This window comes from Bos javanicus, chromosome 4, assembly GCF_032452875.1.
Source record: "Bos javanicus breed banteng chromosome 4, ARS-OSU_banteng_1.0, whole genome shotgun sequence".
NCBI lineage: Eukaryota > Metazoa > Chordata > Mammalia > Artiodactyla > Bovidae > Bos > Bos javanicus.
In genome coordinates, this window is record NC_083871.1 from 78,616,832 (window position 1) to 78,637,340 (window position 20,509).

Sequence of the window (20,509 nt, forward strand, 5' to 3'; positions counted from 1 at the left end):
ACTCTAGCTATCTGTACTCTTTGCTTGCTACCCTGCAATAAGCACTGCACTTCCCTTCACCACAACCCGGCTGTCAGTTGATTGGCTTTACTGTGCACAGGCAAGCAGATCCCAGCTTGGTTCAGTAACATAAATAGTGCAACAGCCATGAGTTGAATGAATTAACTTATCAGACTGACCCCCAAAACGGCCTAAAGCCCACGAGATTTACAGATAAAGCTTTCTGAATTCTAGGTAATAATAATCCTGACATCATATACATTTTTCAAGGGAACTTAACAGTTTCCTGATTCACTTTCATAAATTTCAAATACATAGTATAATAAAGATGCAAACTAATCCCATTCATTCATCTATATGTAGTTATATATATAGTTTACTGTGTATATATATATATATATAATACAGTAAATATATTTATTACATGTATGTATATATAAAACTGAGCATACTGAATCAGTGCAGAATTCAAAAATAATAAACAATGTTTGAGTTTAGTGCATTTGAAGACCATAAAAATAGTTTAATTACTAGGAAACCTATTAATGTAATTGATCATTTCATTAGGTTAAAGGAGAAAACATACTGGTTAATTCAGCAAATTTCCCCTTTAATTCAATGTTTATAACATAATTCTAAACTAGGAATAGAGTAACACTAACTTTTTTTTTAAACTGAAATAAACAGCCTCTACTATCCAATAGTGGAAAACTAAATCCAATCTAATTAAGGACAAGGGCAAGACCTCCTTTTACCACTATTACTTCATATCGCTCTGCTGCTGCTGCTAAGTCACTTCAGTCGTGTCTGACTCTGTGCGACCCCATAGACAGCAACCCACCAGGCTCCCCCGTCCCTGGGATTCTCCAGGCAAAAACACCGGAGTGGGTTGCCATTTCCTTCTCCAATACATGAAAGTGAAAAGTGAAAGTGATGTTGCTCAGTCATGTCCGACTCTTGGCGAAACCATGGACTGCAGCCTACCAGGCTCCTCTGTCCATGGGATTTTCCAGGCAAGAGTACTGGAGTGGGGTGCCATTGCTGTTTTAGCCAATTTTATAAACAATTCCCACCCACAGCCAGAGAGAAAGAAAGGAAGGAAGGGATGGAGGGAAGAAAGGGTAGAAACTTAAGACATGTAACCATTCAATTTCTTGTTAGAAATAACATATTATACAGAGTGAAGTAAGCCAGAAAGAAAAACACCAATATAGTATACTAACGCATATATATGGAATTTAGAAAGATGGTAACAATAACCCTGTATACGAGACAGCAAAAGAGACACTGATGTATAGAACAGTCTTTTGGACTCTGTGGGAGAGGGAGAGGGTGGGAGGACTTGGGAGAATGGCATTGAAACATGTATAATATCATATATAAAACGAGTTGCCAGTCCAGGTTCGATGCACGATACTGGATGCTTGGGGCTGGTGCACTGGGACGACCCAGAGGGATGGTATGGGGAGGGAGGAGGGGGAGGGTTCAGGATGGGGAACACATGTATACCTGTGGCAGATTCATGTTGATATATGGCAAAACCAATACAATACTGTAAAGTTAAAAAATAAAAAAAAATAAAAAAAAAAAAGGAATAACATAAAAGCTCCCCCTGGCCAAAATTGGGTTAATTTGAACATCAAAAAGAATCACAACTGTAATTGATTATATCACACTGAGTCAATAAAAATCTATAAGGACACAGTTCAGTTCAGTTCAGTCATTCAGTCATGTCCGAGTCTTTGCTACCCTATGTACTGCAGCATGCCAGGCTTCCCTGTCCATCACCAACTCCAGGAGTTTACTCAAACTCATGTCCATTGAGTTGGTGATGCCATTCAACCATCTCATCCTCTGTCATCCCCTTCTCCTCCTGCCTTCAATCTTTCCCAGCATCAGGGTCTTTTCCAATGAGTCAGTTCTTTGCATCAGCTGGCCAAAGTATTGGAATTTCAGCTTCAGCATCAGTCCTTCCAATGAATATTCAGGACTGATTTGCTTTAGGATGGACTGGTTGGATCTCCTTGCAGTCAAAGGGACTCTGGTGTCTTCTCCAACACCACAGTTCAAAAACATCAGTTCTTTGGTGCTTAGTTTTCTTTATAGTCCAATTCTCACATCCATACATGACTACTGGAAAAACCACAGCTGTGACTAGATGGACTTTAGTTGGTAACGTAATGCCTGTGCTTTTTATATGCTGTCTAGGTTGGTCGTAGCTTTTCTTCTAAGGAGCAAGCATCTTCTAATTGCATGGCTTCAGTCACCATCTGCAGTGATTTTGGAGCCCAAAAAAATAAAGTCTATCACTGTTTTCATTGTTTCCCCATCTATTTGCCATGAAGTGATGGGACTGGATGCCATGATCTTAGTTTTCTGAATGTTGAGTTTTATGCCAACTTTTTCACTCTCCTCTTTCACTTTCATCAAGAGGCTCTTTAGTTTTTCTTCACTTTCTGCCATAAGGGTGATGTTATCTGCATATCTGAGGTTCTTGATATTTTCCCAGGATTCTTGATTCCAGCTTGTGCTTCATCCAGCCTGGCATTTCACATGATGTTCTCTGCATATAAGTTAAATAAGCAGGGTGACAATATACAGCCTTGACATACTCCTTTCCCGATTTGGAACCAGTCTGTTATTCCATGTCCGGTTTTAATTGTTGCTTCTTGACGATCAGGACACAGTGATTCCTCCCAAAAGAAGAGAGCAGAAAAACAGGGAAAGCTCTTTTCACAGAAGAATGGCAGCTGATAAACATGGGAGGAATTAGATCATTGGAAAGTCACAGATTTGCAGTTCCCAAGGATAACAGATTCTGAGAGGGAAACAATGGATGATAAAACAATTAAGTGACAGGTTATTGGGAAATAGAAATTTGTCCCTGTTATTAATTGTGAAAACAATGTGTACCTTTAGATGGAGACATCACCTTAACAGGCAAGTAACATAAATAAAATTAAAAGACATAACAATCTCAAATATCTGTATCTTAATATCTATAATAATATATAAAGATTCATACAAATTGGAAAAAGAAGCACTAAAACCTTGCCTGGGGAAGAGGTATTCACAAAATACAGGTAAAAAGAATTTACAGAAACAGCCTCGCTGCTCCTTTTTACCTTCACTGGTAATGGATAGGATTGCATCTACCTGAGTATCAAGAAACCCAGCAACAGAGGCTTCATTAATCTGGGGTATTTTTCCCACGAGATACCCACAAGGATCCACCTTTCCTCGCACCTGCCATTCCCAGCCTGCAGATTCCTGTGCTTGGTCCCAAGATTGCTAGAAGAAGTGGAAGGGCAAAGGGCAAAAGACTTGTGCCCACCTAGCCTGTCCTTTCTTATCCAGGGAACATCTTTCCCAGAAGTCATTCTCAGAGGAGTCACTTGGTCACAACTACCTACAAAGAGTCAGCCTCCAGGATTCCTCTTCCTGTGACAAAAGAACAAAAATAGACTGGATAAAGCATAGTACTTGGTACTGAATATTTGGAGGCTGGCACCCTCACAGGCTGTTAGCATATGTTGTTACAACTTTTCTGAACATTGACTCTTTGGGGTGTCTGAGGAACCTAATGAATCTCTAGATTCATTAATTCTGCTTTGGGGAATGAGTTCTATGGAAATAATGTGAAATGCAGTTAATGGTTTATGTATATTGATATTCATTAATCCAGTATTTCTAATTGGCATCTCTCCCCAGAATAAAAACAAAAGAATAAAATTAACTTCAATGCTCAGTAATAGTTGGATGGTTGAAAATACAAGCTTGGTTGTCAGATAGCCTACCTGTATAAGTTGGCCAAGTCACAGAAATTCTTCATGTCTCGTTTGTAAAATTAATTTTTCCCACATAAGGATTAAATAAAATTTTGTATTTAAAATATACCTCAAATACCACAATAAAAATTAATGTATAATATGGGGCTTCCCAGATGATTCAGTGGGTAAAGAATCTGCCTGCAATGCAGGAGACTCAGATTCAATCCCTGGGTCAGGAAGATCCCCTGAAGGAGGGCATGCCAACCCACTCCAGTATTCTTGCCTGGAGAATCCCATGGACAGAGGAGCCTGGCGGCTATAGTCCATAGAGTCATAAAGAGTTGGACACAACTGAAGGGACTAAGCACGCAGCCACGCAAACGCATAATACGGGGACTATCCCATATTATAACTTCCCAGTCCAATGGTTAGGACTCTGTCCTTTCACTGCCAACGTCCCAGGAGTCAGGGAACTACAATCCTGCAAGCCAAACAGCAAAAGAAAAAAAAAATGCATAATAAACATATACCTGGAGTATTACAGAGATTATTATATAGCTGATTAAAATAACGTAGAAATAGAATATTAAAAGTTGTATATCAAGAAAATGCATGTTGTTAAACAAGAAATTGTGTTTCTAGTGTGATTTTAATTTTATAACATATATATGCATTAAAATACACTAAAAAGCCAATGGTTATTTTATCTGGTCATTGCAAATTGTTGTTACTTTATCCTTTGCACATGTTTTTTTTTCAGATTATCTATCTGGTATAATCATTTTCATATAGATCAAGGGTCAACAAACATTCTTAAAGGGCCAGTTAGTAAATATTTTAGACTTTTCAGGTCTTATGGTCTTTGTCTCCACTACTTGGCTCTGCTGTAGAGAAAATAGCCATAGAGAACATGTAAATGATGGCTGTGACTGTGTTCTAATAAAAAACTGTACAAAAACTGGAGGCAAGTCAGCCCTAGTCTGTAGACTCTTGCTTTAGATAATGATACATATGTGCTGTATTTAAAAGAAAACAAAAATTTTAAGTGGTATAGCCAAAAATTGAGAAAAGACGAATTTTCCTAGTGGTGGGTGGGGATGCAGAAGGTGACGAAGGCTTGCACAGTGTTTTATGGATAGGAGAGAACACAGCCATTAGAGGGGAAGATAGAAAGGAATCCCTTGGTGGAAGAAGGAATCGAACTGATGGGGTTTTATTTGAAAAAGAAAGACTGAGGGCAAACTATATACACACAACTTTCATCTCACTGGATTTGCCCTGAAAGCTTTTGGCCCATTTCCCAGGGCATACTGAGGCAGTGGGAGGCTTCCAGGATGACTGCAAAGCCAGTTAGAGAACAACCTTGGAGCTTATCACCAAGGAGCCACGGAAACTGCCAGTACCCCCGGCCACTATCCAGCATCCCAACACAGGACTCAGTGACCTCTACTCAGTGGCACCCTGGCACACTAATACCTCACTCCTCTTAAAAAATTCTGAGTTAACAGAAAATTTTTATTATTGAACCAAAATTCCCTACCCACTAGTTTTTGTTCCAGACTTGGAACAAGTACCTCTGCCACCTTTCAGATTTTAAGTATTTGAAGCCATGATCATGGTCCTTTCTTTCCATCTTAGTAATCCACAAAGCACAGTTTTCCTAGATCAGAAGTTACAAACTAGATATTTACAGTTTTGCCTGGTTGAGCCCACTGAGTATTATAAAATCATTAGATTGAATTAGTGAAAAAAGAATCCTAAAATTATAGAATTTCTCTTAAATATCGAGTATTTTGGTTTTCTTGGAAAAATCAGATGAACTAGCAACACTGGATCACCATCCCAGTGTCAACACTAGCTTGAAGCTGACTAACGACCAGCACTGTAACCAAGCAGGATCCTTTGGGGTCTTCCCTCTTATTCTCTGCTTTAGCTCTTCTCTGAAGTACTATAGAATAGATAACAGCATCTGATGCATATTTCCTGAGTTGTTTTGCAGATGTGAAAACCCCCCACCAAATAGAAGCTTTAGGATGGACTGGTTGGGTCCCCTTGCAGTCCAAGGGACTCTCAAGAGTCTTCTCCAACACCACAGTTCAAAAGCATCAATTCTTTGGCTCTCAGCTTTCTATATAGTCCAACTCTCATATCCATACATGACTACTGGAAAAACCATAGCCTTGACTAGATGGACCCTTGTTGGCAAAGTAATGTCTCTGCTTTTTAATATGCTGTCTAGGTTGGTCATAACTTTTCTTCCAAGGAGCAAGCATCTTTTAATTGCATGGCTGGAGTCACCATCTGCAGTGATTTTGGAGCCCAAAGGAAATTAGTCCTGAATGTACATTGGAAGGACTGATGTTGAAGCTGAAACTCCAATACTTTTGCCATCTGATGCGAACAGCTGACTCGTTTGAAAAGATCCTGATGCTGGGAAAGATTGAAGGCAGGAGGAGAAGAAGACCACAGAGTATGAGGTGGTTGGATGGCATCACCAACTCAATGGACATGAATTTGAGTAAACTCCAGGAGCTGGTGATGGACAGGGAGGCCTGGTGTGCTGCAGTCCATGGGGTCGCAAAGAGTCGGACACGATTGAGCGACTGAACTGAACTGAACTATTAATAGTGGATAATAATGAGCACATAGCCCCAGGCTTCCTGGAGCCTAAGAACCAATAATGTTAACCTCTCCCACACCACCCTGTTCCATCACCATCAGCCAATCAGAGAACTGTGCACAAGCTGACCACCTACCTTGTGATCCCCTTCCCACACGTGGCTTTTAAAAATGCCTTGCAGAAACACTTTGGGGAGCATGGGGCTTTTTAGGGCATGGCCCTGCAGTAAACCTTTCTCTGCTGCAAACTCCAACATTTGTTTGTTTGGCCTCACTGTGCATTGGGCACAAGAACTTGCCCTAGCAGCATTGGTTTCCAGTACAGTCCCCTTACCTGCCTCCGACTCTGAAACCCACATCTGCCTGCACCCCAAAGATATCCACGTTTCATGCCCTGCCCTAAAAGAGCTAGCAAAGGAGCTGCAGAGCACTGAGCCAGGAGCCCAGAGACAGCTTCCCACCCCAGGTTTAACAACTGTGACACTGGGAGATGATGGTTTTGTCACATGGAATATTAGGGGGTTAAGTGGGATGTGGCTGAGGTTCCTTCCCCAGCCAGCATTCTATGAATCTATAAATGGCTTAGCTAATTTTCAAATCTCACTGAGCTCATTGCCTGAAAAATGCCTGAAGTCATGAGTTGAACCTGCTAATAGCACTTTGGAAAAAAAAATAGATTTGAAAAATAAAATATCTGGATCCCTCAAAAGCCATTTGCAAATTCATAACAAGATGAGCCAAATGTAAAAAACAAAGTCATTCACCCTCTTTCGCCTCTAAAATGAAATTTCAAAGGTGAGAATTCCAACAATGAAGAAAAACTTCCTACCCTAAAGCTTAATGTTTCTATAAAAATAGCCCATCAATGACATTATTCAGTAGAGATAAATGAACCCTGGAAAAAGAGAGGGGTTCTGACCACACAACTACAGTGAAAGTGAGCTTGACCCTTCTTCAACCCAATTCCTACCCTCCCCAATCACTCCCATACCTAGAGATACCAATGTTGGTTTTATTGCTGTTGCTGTTGAGTTACTAAGTTGAGTTTGACTTTGTGACCCCAAGGACTGTGGGCAGCTAGGCTCCTCTGTCCATGGGATTCTCCAGGCAAGAATACTGGAGTAGGTTGCCATTTCCTTCTCCCAGGGATTTTCCCTACCCAGCTATCGAACCCGAGGTTCCTTCATTGGCAGGTGAATGCTTTACCCCTGAGCCACCCGGGATAGATTTATTTCTCTTGCCATAAATCCTTAACTTTATCTAGCTGAGAAGATTCATTCAATGCTTTTTCCAAGAAACTAAAAAATATGCTAGGTTAGCATGATCTATACCATTTAACCTGGAGCAAGACACAGATCTCTAGAAAGAAGGGTTTGGCCTTTGGTCTTCTTGCCTCCTCTCTCCTCTTGACCAGAATTCCACCCCATCTGAAGAGCTATGGCATCACTCTATCACAGCATAAGGCAGGCAAGCAGGCTGGGGCCTGATGTCCAGGGTAGTCTGTGAATTTCAGACACTTTTGTGCACCAAACCAGGCCATTCACTTCACCTGCTCTTGGGAGCCTCTGTGTCCTGAGCAGGCGGTGAGTCTAATTTAAAAAAAAAAAAAAAATAGTGCTTCTTGCTCTAGAAGATTCTCTGGATCAGTGGAAAAAATTTTGTGGCAAAACCTCAAGTCAGGAGGAGCATGTTCGTATAGCAGTGAGTTCTCACATAAGACTTAGTGCCTTGACCCTAAGGTGCCTAAGATCTAGGATAGTAACATTCAATTTTGATAAAATTAAGCTTAATTGAAGAATATCACAGTAAGTAAGTTCTAAGTCCCTGACAAGGGTGACGTCTGTTTAATGAACAGGAAGCAACACTATAAATTTGAGGACCTCACTCTAAGAATGTGGCTGTGTATCTATTCACCATAGTAACCCAGTCCCCACCCAACTGCAGGGTGTGTAATACATTCTCCATTAAGAGTGTGAAAAATAAAATTACCACTCTTAAAGGGCATGACTTTTTCAGTTTGTCTCTCAAACTAGATGTTTCTCCACTGCAGGGACTTAACTCTGCTTTGTCTTTTGCACATTTTCATCCTAAGCTGTAAGCAGATTTATGTCTGGATAGAGAAAGCTCACACAACATAAAGACTTGTCATAAAATAGAAACTCAAATGTCTTCTGAGGGAATAAGTAATTGAAAATTACTTGAAAACAGTTAACAAGATTTTAAAATATATATGCATATATTTCTATGTACTTGAATATAGAAATGTGCATATACATACATACAATGAATTTTTAAATTTTGGTTTGTGGTCCAACAGTCCCTTGGTCAAATTTCTCGTCAGAAGCCTGAACGCCTCCTTAACACTCACTATGCATATGGTGATATTTTTTCCTCTATTCTGGGAAAAAGAGGAAAATAACAATTTGTGATCTTCAACTATTTCTCTCAAGGATGTCACATCATGATGTGAATGCATGTTTCTAAGAAAAATAAATTTTACTCGCTTGCAACAAAAGGGTGGCAAATGCTCGCAAAGTTCCTGTGGCAATACCTCACCAAAAATTGTGCTTGGTTGCCGTTGAAAGTTCAGTAAAGATGGGAGCAGCATCACCAATAGGACCCCTGTTTAAATTAGGAGTGGATAACTTCACTGCCAATTACTTCTCTCACTGGAGTGGTTCTGTAACAGAGAACCTCTCATTGTTTCAAGCAGACACCAGGTTTAAGCAAGATCCCCAAGAGTAGCCCACCAAAGTCAAGAGTCCATATTTGCTCAGGTATCTACATTTGCAAAATGAACGGATTACATAAGCAGAAAGAGAACCCAGTGTAGGAACATATACATGTTGTCTTCTGAGCAGTTACTGCGTTCTGCTTCTGAGCACTGTTCTTGGCACTTAGGAGAATCAGCGAACAAAGCAGATAGAAATTCCTCTCCCATGAAGTTCACCTCTCCCATCTTTCTGTCAATACTTACCGTTATGACACACAGTTCATGGATGTGCACATTGTGCGTAATGCCACTCTAGAAGCAATAAAATACAGACCGGGCTTCCTGATGGCTCAGGGGTGCAGAGTCTGCCTGCCAATGCAGGAGATACCTGGTTTGATCCCTGATCTGGGAGGATCCCACATGCCTGGAGCAGCTAAACAACTACTGAGCCTGTGCTCTGGGTCCCGGGAGTCACAACTACACGGCTACTTACCACAACCACTGAAGTCTGAGTGCCCTAGAGCCTATGCTACCCAACAAGAAAAACCACTTCAATGAGAACCTTGCTCACTGCAACTAGAGAAAAGTCCTTGAAGCAAGGAAGACCCAGCACAGCCAGAAATAAATAAATAAAAGACAGACCTTCTCACATCATTCATTTAACATTCAGTATGGTACCTCCAGTGGCCAATACTGGAAAAATGTCAAAACAAGGATACAAAAATAAGGGTGACACAGTCCTTAACCTTGAGGAGTCATCTTTTAGTAGGGAGGCTGAAAGGTAGGAGCATTAGTAACACACGTACAATGATGCTCATTACACAGAAGCTCAGTGGGGGAGAGTCATATCTATTGAGAAATGGAGTGATGGCTTCTGTTACAAGCTGAGATTTAGGATAGATCTTAAAAATGGGCAGATTTATAGAAGGGTAGAGAATCTAAGAGTAGAAAAAGTATGTATGGAAAAAGTACATGATTATAGGAAAGCACAGAGCATGTTTGGAGAAATGGGGGAAAAAGTCCATTTGTCTGTCCTGAGGTCAAGGGGTATATCAGGCATAGAGCAGGCCACAGCCCATAGACCAATGAGGCTAGCCTGGGTAGCTGGTTCTTTGTTGCATAGAATTTGGCAGCTTGCAGGGTTTTGAACACAGGAGTAACAGGCTCACACTGAAGATGACAAAGTCACGTGGCCCAGAGAAGACAGAGACGGGAGGGCAGAGAGCAGTTTTATAAAGTCCTGGCAACAACAGGAACAACGCAGAAGGGACCTTGGGAACAACACAGATTCAACAATAACTGAGTGACCTGCAGCTGCTTGTTTGGATGCTGAGGAGGAAGCAAAGACAAGTTGGAGCTCGGTCAGAGAGTGCCAGCCAGGATAAATGACACGGAGACCCCATGCCAACCAGATGCCCAGTAATAAAGCCCCCAGCCCCCACCTTGAAGAGTGAGGGAAACAGGGAAAGAAAAGGAGTGTTCTCAGAGGATCCAGACACCTAAGACTACCATCCAAACTCCAACCCAGTGGATCATAAAGAGATTTGTATCCTATAAAGAGTGCCCACTATGTTCCAGGCATGGTTCCAGGCACCGGCAAAGAGATGGGTCCTTGATCTAAGTTCATAAGTTAGAAGGGGAGGTGGACAGTAGACACATAAGTTAAGAAAACATGTAAACAAAGCAGGTGGTCCTAAGGGGTGTAAGAATAGAGGGCAAGTTGATGGAAGAGAGCACAGTGTAAACAGATGGTCAGGGAAAGCCTTGTGGAAAGTCTGCTGTTTCATTAACATAGGGGGCAAGCTTAGGGAACTGGGAGACATCTCCCAGGTTGAAGGAACAGCATGTGAGATGAGAATGTGCCCCACATATTCTAGGAAGAATGAGGAGATTGGGGACTGGGACCCGATGTACAGGATAAGAAGAGAGTGAGGCAGGAGTGGGAGGCCAAGAAGTGAAAGTGAAAGTCACTCAGTTGTGTCTGACTCTTTGCAAGCCCATGGACTATACATAAAGTCCATGGAATTCTCTAGGCCAGAATACTGGAGTGAGTAGCCTTTCCCTCCTCTAGGGGATGTTCCCAACCCAGGGATCGAACCCAGGCCTCCCACATTGCAGGTGGATTCTTTACCAGCTGAGCCACAAGGGAAGTCCACAAATACTGGAGTGGGTAGCCTATCCCTTCTTCAGCAGATCTTCCCGACCCAGGAATTGAACCATTGTCTCCTGCGTTGCAGGCAGATTCTTTACCAACGGAGCTATCAGGGAAGCTAAGAAAGGGGTCTGAATTTCATTGCAAGCAGGGGGATTGTAGGCAAAGAAATACAGTAACTCCCCTACATACAATTGAGATCCACTCCAAGAGTGCATTTGTAAGTCCAATTTGTTCGAAAGTCCAACAAAGTTAGCCTAGGCACTCAGTTAACACAACTGGCTGTACAGTACATCACTGCTGCTTTTATGCTTGCTGCCGGACATCCCGAGCTTGAAATAAAGATACTGTACTCTAGAGGATACTGTACAGTGAAGTACATAAAAGCACAACCACGTGTAGAGGATGCATGCAGGTAACAATGTACGCCAGACATGTTAACTAACTTACGTAATTGAACATGTGAACACATGTTCGCATCTTTGAAAGTATCTAACTTGAAGGTTCATATGCAGGGGACTTACTGAAACAGGATTTGTAATTGCTGTGTGTTGTGCTTACGCTACATGCCAGCACCTAAAGCAATGACTGACACCTAGCAGATATTTAGTCAGTATCACGTGGACTGCTGTAAGAGAAGAGATTTGGACAAGAAATGCAGGAAACTGGTTAGTGGTCAAGTGCAAAAGGCAAGTGATCATGGTAGATTAGATAGGAGTGGTGGTGCTGGATGGAGCAGGCGAAGCAAAGAAGAGTGACTTGCTGAAAGCTAGACTGGGGTGAGAGAGAGAGAGAAACCGGGGACTCAAAGGCATTTGGCCTGAGCAACTGGAAAGACAGTTGTCCCTCACAGAGATCACTCCCAGGGCAGGGAGGGTGGAAGCAGGTTTGGGGCGTGAAAATCCAGAGTTGTGTTTTGCACCTGTAGATTTAACTTTTGTGTGGCATTCAAGGGGTGGTGCTGCTGGTGGCATACGTAAGTCTGGCATTCTGGGAATGAGTCAGGATGGGGGAATAAACGAGATCATCAACAAGAAGGCAGTGTTGAGACTGAAGGAAGGAACACATAGGTAAGAAGAGACCTGACAGCCAGGCCCTTCCTGGAGAAGTCCATCACGTAGGGTCAAAAATCAGTACATCAGCAGGGATAAAAACTCAGGGGCCATCAAGAGAGCCTAAGAAAGCAGACCCAAGGAGACAGTAAAAAAAAAAAACCAAACACCAGAAGAATCCAGCATCCTAGAAGCCAGGGGCATGAGAAAGAGGGAATGGTCCTGGGTGTGAGATGTTGTTGGGAGATCAGAACACTGGGATGGAGAACTGACCACACAGGAGTACAGGGCAAAGAGCACTGGTGATCATCATGGGAAGAGCAGAAGGAAGGGGACAGAAGCCTGGATGGGATGCTGTCGAGAGAGGCCAAGAGAGAGATGAGGCCAGGGCACCAGAGAGCCTCAAAGGAACTGACAGTGCTCTGCTGCATGGCGGGTATTTGTTTTTGATTCATCATCTACATATGTGCTAAACGTGTCATCTGTCTGAATCAAACATTATACATTAAAATATGTCTTTACAGGCTAAGACAGAGAAACCCAGTGTAGAAAACTTTTTCAAGCTGTGTTACGGAAGAGGAAAGAGACCATCCATGGTGGGGAGTATGGAGTCTGTATGGAGGAAGGACCTATAAAATGTAATATGTTAACAGCACACTTGTGTGCCAACCACGTCTGTAACTATTGTCCCCTCTACCTGCAGGTGCTATGTCTGCTTGTGGACAGAGGTGGCACCGAGGGCTGGGGTGGGGAGAAAATGCCAGCAAAACCCTCAATTATTTTTTTTCTCAACTTTGAAAAACTCACTTCCACAAAAGTGTGATCGGAAGAGAAGGGGAAGTTTGTTCATTAAGTAGTTTTAAGTTCTAATGGCAACGGTGGATTTCTTTGGTGGCCCAGGGGCTAAGACTCTGCACTCCCAACGCAGGGGGCCCAGGTTCAGTCCCAGGCTGGAGAACTAGATCCCACAGGCAGGATCTGAGTCTGCACGTCACAACTAAAGATCCCACGTGCCGCAATGAAAATCAAAGATCCCGCGGCAACTAAGACCTGGAGCAGCCAAGTAAATAAATATAAATATTTTAAACAGTTTTGATGGCAAAGGGCATTAGGGATAACAGTAAGGAAAAAGAAAAGTCCTTTTAAGGATACAAACCTATTGATTGTGTCCTGCAGCTCTTTGGCTGATCAGTGGATTACAGGAAGGAAGATGACAAATGGCTGGTGGGTCCATTAGCTCTGGTCCTGACAGTAAGCAAGCCAGGTCTAATGTATCTCCCCACGGTTTTTCCCTTTAACCTGAATCTCTGAGTTCCAATATGTAGGACTGAGATTTCTGTTTCTGAAACTGCTGTGACTTAAACCCCCAAAAGCAAAAGCAGGAAACGTTTGTGCAAGTTAAATGGGTGTCAATTTAAGGACAAAGTGATTGAATTACAATCCCTGGCCGTGGATGTGAATTTTAGTCTTTTTTTTTTTTTTTCCTTTCACACTCATGATATTTCCCTGACATCTGTGCAATACAAATAGATCTAGAAAGTGTGAAAGGGAAAATCTGCTCTACTAAATATATAAAAGGGACCCCGCATGAAGTCTCCATGATAGCATTCGTCATCACAGGCCCAGATGGCGTCCTTTCCCAGATCTCCCCACCTTCCCCCACCCCCAATATCAGTTTAAGTTCCATCCACTGAATTTGCCCCAAAATACTGCAATGCAATAGATGCCTGATAACACCAGGAGAGCCCATGTGTACCATGGACTCTCATTTTTCAGTCCTCTTTGTGCATCAAACTTGGGGCCAATAAATCAGGAAAAGCATCCTGTGAGCAGCGCACATCACTTACTGCCATGGAATCCAGATGCTTCCTCCAGTGACCTGGGAGCTCAGTGGTCCCTGTGACGTCTTGCCAATGAGTTGATGACATTACTGTCATCCCACGTTGGCTGCTTATCATTTTCCCTACAGTTCTCAATTCACAGAACATGACAGCCACTTACCAATACCCACATGACCAAACATTATGGGATGAGATATATATTGGTTTGGCCAAAAAGTTTGTTTGTGTTTTCCCATACCATCTTGCAGGAAAACCCAAACTTTTTGGCCAAACCAATAAATCTCCTATCTAGGACTTGGTTTCTTCAAGTATTTAAGGAGGCTTTAAGACACAAATGTCGGTGGTCAGAAAGTCTGTGAGACATAAATGTGTACCATAAGCAAAATCAGCAGGCGAGCTGGTTTGCCTCTATCTATCCTTGCATCTTCACTTGAGAAGCAACGCTCATGAAAAATGAAAAGGCTGAGACAAGGAGGAAAGTTATGAGGCTCTGACACCTGTATTTGGTGGGGTAGAGTGGGAGTGGGTGGGCAGTGCTTCTACAGGCATGTTTTATAGATGTGACAGGACATCAGTGTAGTTAAAAAGAAGAGGCAAAAACAAACAAAAGAGCAAAATGAGAAGCAGATAGAAATGGAAAGGTACATTGTTATGAATCTTAGGAAATACTTTTGAGTGTAAGAGTTACTCAGCTGGAAGACACACTCAATGACCAAACTAAAAATGCTTCATAGTAGCTCTTGGAACCTTTGACCATTAATCCCTAAAACTCTAAACATCTGACCCACTGCCCTCCTCACTGGGATCAGAAACTGCCACAAACTTTTCCCTTCAATATAGTAAATTCAGTTTTACAAATAAGAAAGAATTACTGTATTTACAGAGAACAGTAACAGAGAACTTAAAGGGATTATTAGATCCCAGAGACTGACCCACATGGCCTTAAGTATCTCTACTCTCTATATTGCGAAGTTAAATTCTCATTAATATTTTTCACCCTTCAACTGGTAAAATCGCATAAACCAAGAAAAACAATCACAGAATCATGCCGTTAATCCTTTGGGACTACTTGCTTCAACTCCCTCTTTTTGAGGAAGAAGAAACTTAACCTCAGAGAGGAAAAGTGATTTGATAAACACACCCCTGAACATTTCACACTGTGTTCTCTACAAGTCCTTGAACAGCAAACATACCCAGGACTGGATTATAGAAATGGTACGTGGGCACTGAAATTCCGGATTTCCTAACCATAACCTGTGCTGTTTTCTAGGACGGACAGGAAGGAAGTGATGGGAGAGAAGCAGGGGTCTCTCTGTTGGGAGATCCCATCAGGGTGAGAGGGGCAGGAAAGAGGGTTGTCTGTGGGCTAACTGCTGGCTTGTTTCAGAAGCTCAGCTGATGGTGGTTGAAAGTGATTTGAACAAACAATGGGTCTGGTCAGTGGTTTCCCCTGGATGAGTCTGTCATCCTAGCAAGCTCTGGGTGGTGAGACCAAGAGGTGGAGAGAAGGAGGGCTGAGGGATGCTCCCCTTTCTAAGTGCAGGTAAGGGCGCACAGAGTGCTTGTACTGGACATGTTTCCTTCTAAGGCCACAGCTAGAAAGGGCAGTGATCACCTCGATTTTCTCAACATGGACAATCCAGGTCATCCAAGTGAAAAATAAAGAACCCAAACCTCCAGGATCTGAACTTGCAGTCTACATGGGTGGGGCTGGAGCCTCTCTCTGCCTGGATTTGAGTCCCAGATCACTGGTTCCCTTCAGCATCTTACATAACCTCTGATTTGCCTATCTGACTCATGAAGGGAAGAATTCCCACCTACCTCCTGCCTAAACAAGTAGAGGGCTTTTTTTTCTGATCTGAGGTCCACTGTCAATATTCCTGAGAACACACCATGTTCGGGGCAAAGTCTGAGGTGTTAGAGAGATGAGACAAAAGAAGCTAACAATGCCCTTGTCCTCAAGGAGTGAGACTGGGGGACTGCGCCCATTCACAACTCAGGTAACTGCAATATGATAAGTGCTGCCTTAGCGGCATGGACGAAAAGGCTGTGGGAAAACAAGACGGGCAGTGATTCATTATGCTTGGCAGGTATTATTATTCCAGGATGTTATTTTGATTGTAACTTAAAAAAAAAAAAAAGAGCACACTACTGGGGAAAATTGTGTGGATCAGCATAAATCAATAGCCAAATACCTCAACAATCCCTAAACTGTAAAAATTACTATAAGAATTTGAAAACACTTTGCTTGCCTGTTTAAAGTAATTGTTGCCTTATTTTTATAACAGGCAACAGTCCTAGTAAGTTTTATGAGCAATACCAAATACTATTGGGGAAAGTAAGTGGCAGGCTACTAACAATTGCTATGTAGAATTAAACAGTTATCCTGAGTCTTTCATTAAGAGCAAACAAACAAAATCAATCATCGGAAATCAGCTACAAAAGACAGGGCGGGAATTGCTAATTAAGCCACAACAAGGAGAAAAGTCTGTTATCCAGTTAATCCAACATTCTACTCTATCCCCCATCCCTATTAAATCTCTTGATATAGTGGACAGAAAATGACCTGTTTGAGTCTTTGGCTAATTTCTTTTATGGGAAATATGCAGATGCTGGGGTTAAAAACAATGCAGGTGTAAAAATAAACCATAAATTCTATCATCAATCCTTGGTGCATATAGTTTGGGGCTATAATTAGCCTTGCTAAATTTAGTAACTTTTCTTACTTCTCCACCATTATCACACAATACTGGAACTGGATAAAAGGACAGAAATCAGCTAGTCCAACTTACATTACAGATAAGGAAGGAGATGCCTGAGACTTGCCTTCCCATGATCACATCTGGCCTTTTAGCATTTCCCATAATAACAGTAATACTGATGCAAGTACCATAGTAGGTAAATCTTAAAGCAGTCTTTGAAAACACCCATCTTTCAAAGCCAGAAGTGTGAAAGGAACCAAGTGATGCTACATACGCACATCACAGCAGCTGCAGTCCCTCAACACTGATGCGGTGATAGGCTGTTTCAGCTCAGGATGTGGTCTCCTTATCCAGTCAATAACGTCACAATCTGAACAAACTTAGGCAATTTGCCTTTATGAAATAACTACCCCAGACAAAAACAGCAGTCATTCCACAGAGCTGCCAACTTGTACTAGCCTGGGATCCCAGAATTAGTCAGAACACAGTTTATTAAGCATAAACTCTCAAGTCCACTATGCCTGTAGGTAGGTCTAGGAATTAAAACATTGCTATATTGTCCCAATGCCACACTCCGGAGGAGGCAGCAAGCAGAGGAAGGGGGCAACAGGGAATTCTACACATTACATTTCTCTACCAAACAGGCACACACACCATACCAGGGTAGACATGTGGACTCTAATCCCTTCTTAGTGGAAAACACACATTTTCAAAATGAATCCCCAATCTAGAACGAATTACCGTAATAGCCACAGCCGGAGCGAGTCCGCTGAGGAGAAACGCAGATCTGGCCACCTGCTTTGAGACGCCTTGGACCACGACACTGCCGGGGTCTTTAAAGGCTGGCCTTTTCGGGTAGGGCATCTGCCCTCCTAAATCGCCTTAAGATTCCAGGAAAAGAGAGAAGATGCCTCTCTTAGTCTTTGAACTATGCTGCTCTTCCTGTATCCATTTCTGCTGAACACAGCCTTATCTTTTCAAAGAGAAAAAAAGATAAAAACAAGAAGAGAATTGCACCACTGCAGATCCCAAGAGAAGTAAGCACAAAACTACAGCAACGTCAAATAATATCTTCAGCAACTAGGAAAATCCCCACATGCTGTCTGGTGTCAGCCCAATGCAGACTGGGGTGCGCTGTGCCCGGAATCACAGGAAGCCGGGCAGCTCTGCAGCCTGTGTCCCTGCCAGCTCCCCCCACGCGCTGAAATTCGCCAGGAAGAACTTATGATGCCCAGCTTCTGTATCCAAGACAGGCAGGCAGACCACGCACCCAACACTCCGCGACTCGGCCAAGGGGCCGCGACATCAAAAAGGCAGAGCCATCAGAAGGCACGGGAGGCACGGGGGTTTGAGCCCTCGGATTTTGCTGCATTGTCACGAACTAGGAATGTAGGGGTAGGAGCAACTGCACCTCCAGCCAAAAATGGACCGGACGCGTTTTTCCCGGCGGCGCCCTCCCCGCCCGTGTGCAGGTTGCAATACGGTAGGCGACATGACGGGCTGCTCCCGCTAAAACTCGGGTGGCAGGCCAGGCAGAGCAGCCTGGGACAGGGAGGCGCTGAAGCAGCACCCACATCGCGCATCCTCCCCGCCTGCCACCACCCAGGGGAGCAAGGGCCGCACCTGCCACGCTCCCCCTGAGCGAGCACGAGCAAGCGCTTGCGGGGCTGCAGGCGCTCACTGGCTAACCCTGGGCATTGCTTGGGACACAATTGTCTAAAAGGGAGCCCGAGGCAAACCCAAATCCAGAGCTCTAGTTCATAAGGGGTGGGTGTGGGCTGGTAACGGGGATTACGTAGGTCTCTCCGCCCCCTCCCCTGATACCTCCTCACCACTGGGAGGGCGCCGGGGGCCGGGGGAGGCGCCACGAACCCGCTTGGGGGCCTCTTTGTTTCTCTCTGTGCCCTGCAGGAGGGCCCGGTGTGCCAGTTGTACCCAAACCGGGGTCGTCACCCGGGGATGCCTGCCCGGCCCGGGTGGCGGCGCTCCCCAGGCTGACAATTGAACCTCGCGGGAGAAGCAAGAGGGTGGGGAGGAGGGTGGATCCCGGACCCTGGGGAGGGAGGGCGCGCTGACGGGGCCTCCGGAGCCGCTGGGAAGCCACCCAGAGGAGGGCGGGGGAAGGGGCGGTAGGCAGAGTCCCCGCCCGGAGCCCGCTTACCTTGGCAGCTCCGGCCTGGGCACAGATCATGCTCCCATCCGCGCGCAGGTTAGAGACGGGGGGCGCTCATGCCCTGCATGGTGCGCCGGACCCCAGGGACCTGCCGGAGGTGATGACCGTGGCACCCACCCGCTCTCGTAACGCTCTGGGTGCCGGGGGAGAGCGGCGGCCACCGCCGCGGTGGAGGGGCGCGTGCGATTTGATGAGTGTGTGCGCTAGGAGAGGGCCCGATGGGTCAGAGACGCACTGGATTCCTGCTCCAACAACCGCGCCTCATGCGCGGTAACGCAGCGCACTTCATCGCTTTATCCTCCCGCCCGCATCCCCTCCCTCCCTGCCTGTTCCTCTGTGGGTACCAGACTCCGGAACCAACCACAAGCCGGGCTTGCTCTCATTAACGCTGCCCCGCCCTGCAGCCTCCGAGCACCCCTCTCCCCCTCCCCTGCCGTAAATATATATTGATTCTTGTTACCGCCGGCCCCATCCTTCCAACACTCGGCACGCGTACTGGGCATATCCAGCCCCAACCCTTTTGTGTGTGTGCAAACAGTGCGTTCAGAAAGGACGTGGTACAGACACCCCAGCGGGTACCCTATGACAGGTGTTCCTGGCCTCGTTCTTACACACTTTCCTGTTTTGTATCATTGTGAGCACACTTTCCTGTTTTGTATCATTGTGAGCACTCACACCTACCTGGGCACCTTCTTGTCCCCGCATGGCAAACACACAAAACAAACATGGTAATTACAAAAGCAAAGGATGAAAATAGCCCTCTTCCCGGGAAAATCTATTGTTGGGCAAGACTAGCTTTCAAACTGGGTTTTACATTGAACTGCACGCAGTCAGAATGCTGGAACTAGAAGGACATGATCTCCAGACTCTGACTTTCTGACTGAACTGCATTCTTCACAAAGCTTTTCTATTTCTCCCATTCCCAGTTCAGCATCGTTTACATTAGATGTTGTTCACATTCTGAGAAGTTATCTTTTTTTTTTCTTCCCATGTGTTGAATGTAATCCTCCCTAAGCTAAACAAAAGGCAGGCCCTGACTCCAGACTCCTGACTGAACACCAGAGGACAGAAACCCAAGTCCCAGATTGTGTGATGGGCTGCTTCTCACGACTCAACTCTTGGTTTTGAGTTCTCTCTCAAAGCCAGAACTTTCCAGAACTGGAAGCCTTGGAAGATAATGAAGGCAGCTTCACCAGCTGTCCCCCTTTCTCCAAGGAGACACGCACATATTCATCAGGACTTGACTTTCCTCATTCCCCTGGAGATGGGGGTGCCAGGCCTCCCCCTTCCCTGACGGACAGCCCCTCTCTTTGCCTGTTGCCCTTAGATCTCCCAGTCAGATGAGATAAAAGCTGATCACTTTTCAAATCTCAGCTAAGATCCATGCAGAAAGCTGGACATACATTTCTCCAAAAGACTTTTACAGTTCAGTTATTATTGACTCAACTGACTTAATTATTCAATTACTCCTAGGTGAAAAAAACCCT

The 20,509-nt window shown here is 44.2% G+C and overlaps 1 protein-coding gene across 2 annotated transcripts in view; it reads right to left on the bottom strand.

The window, feature by feature from the left end:
* HECW1 (HECT, C2 and WW domain containing E3 ubiquitin protein ligase 1) overlaps positions 1-19,390 on the bottom strand; it is a 481,612-nt gene extending 462,222 nt beyond the window's left edge. The window contains exon 1 of one of the 2 annotated variants that reach the window (XM_061414477.1): positions 19,011-19,390. In XM_061414477.1, the coding sequence (XP_061270461.1) occupies positions 19,011-19,040 (30 nt within the window). In that variant the 5' untranslated portion in view covers positions 19,041-19,390. Of the gene's footprint in view, positions 1-17,590; positions 18,921-19,010 lie in introns of those variants that run through there. The other variant, XM_061414476.1, reaches the window with a different exon arrangement.
* Positions 19,391-20,509: the final 1,119 nt, after the last annotated feature.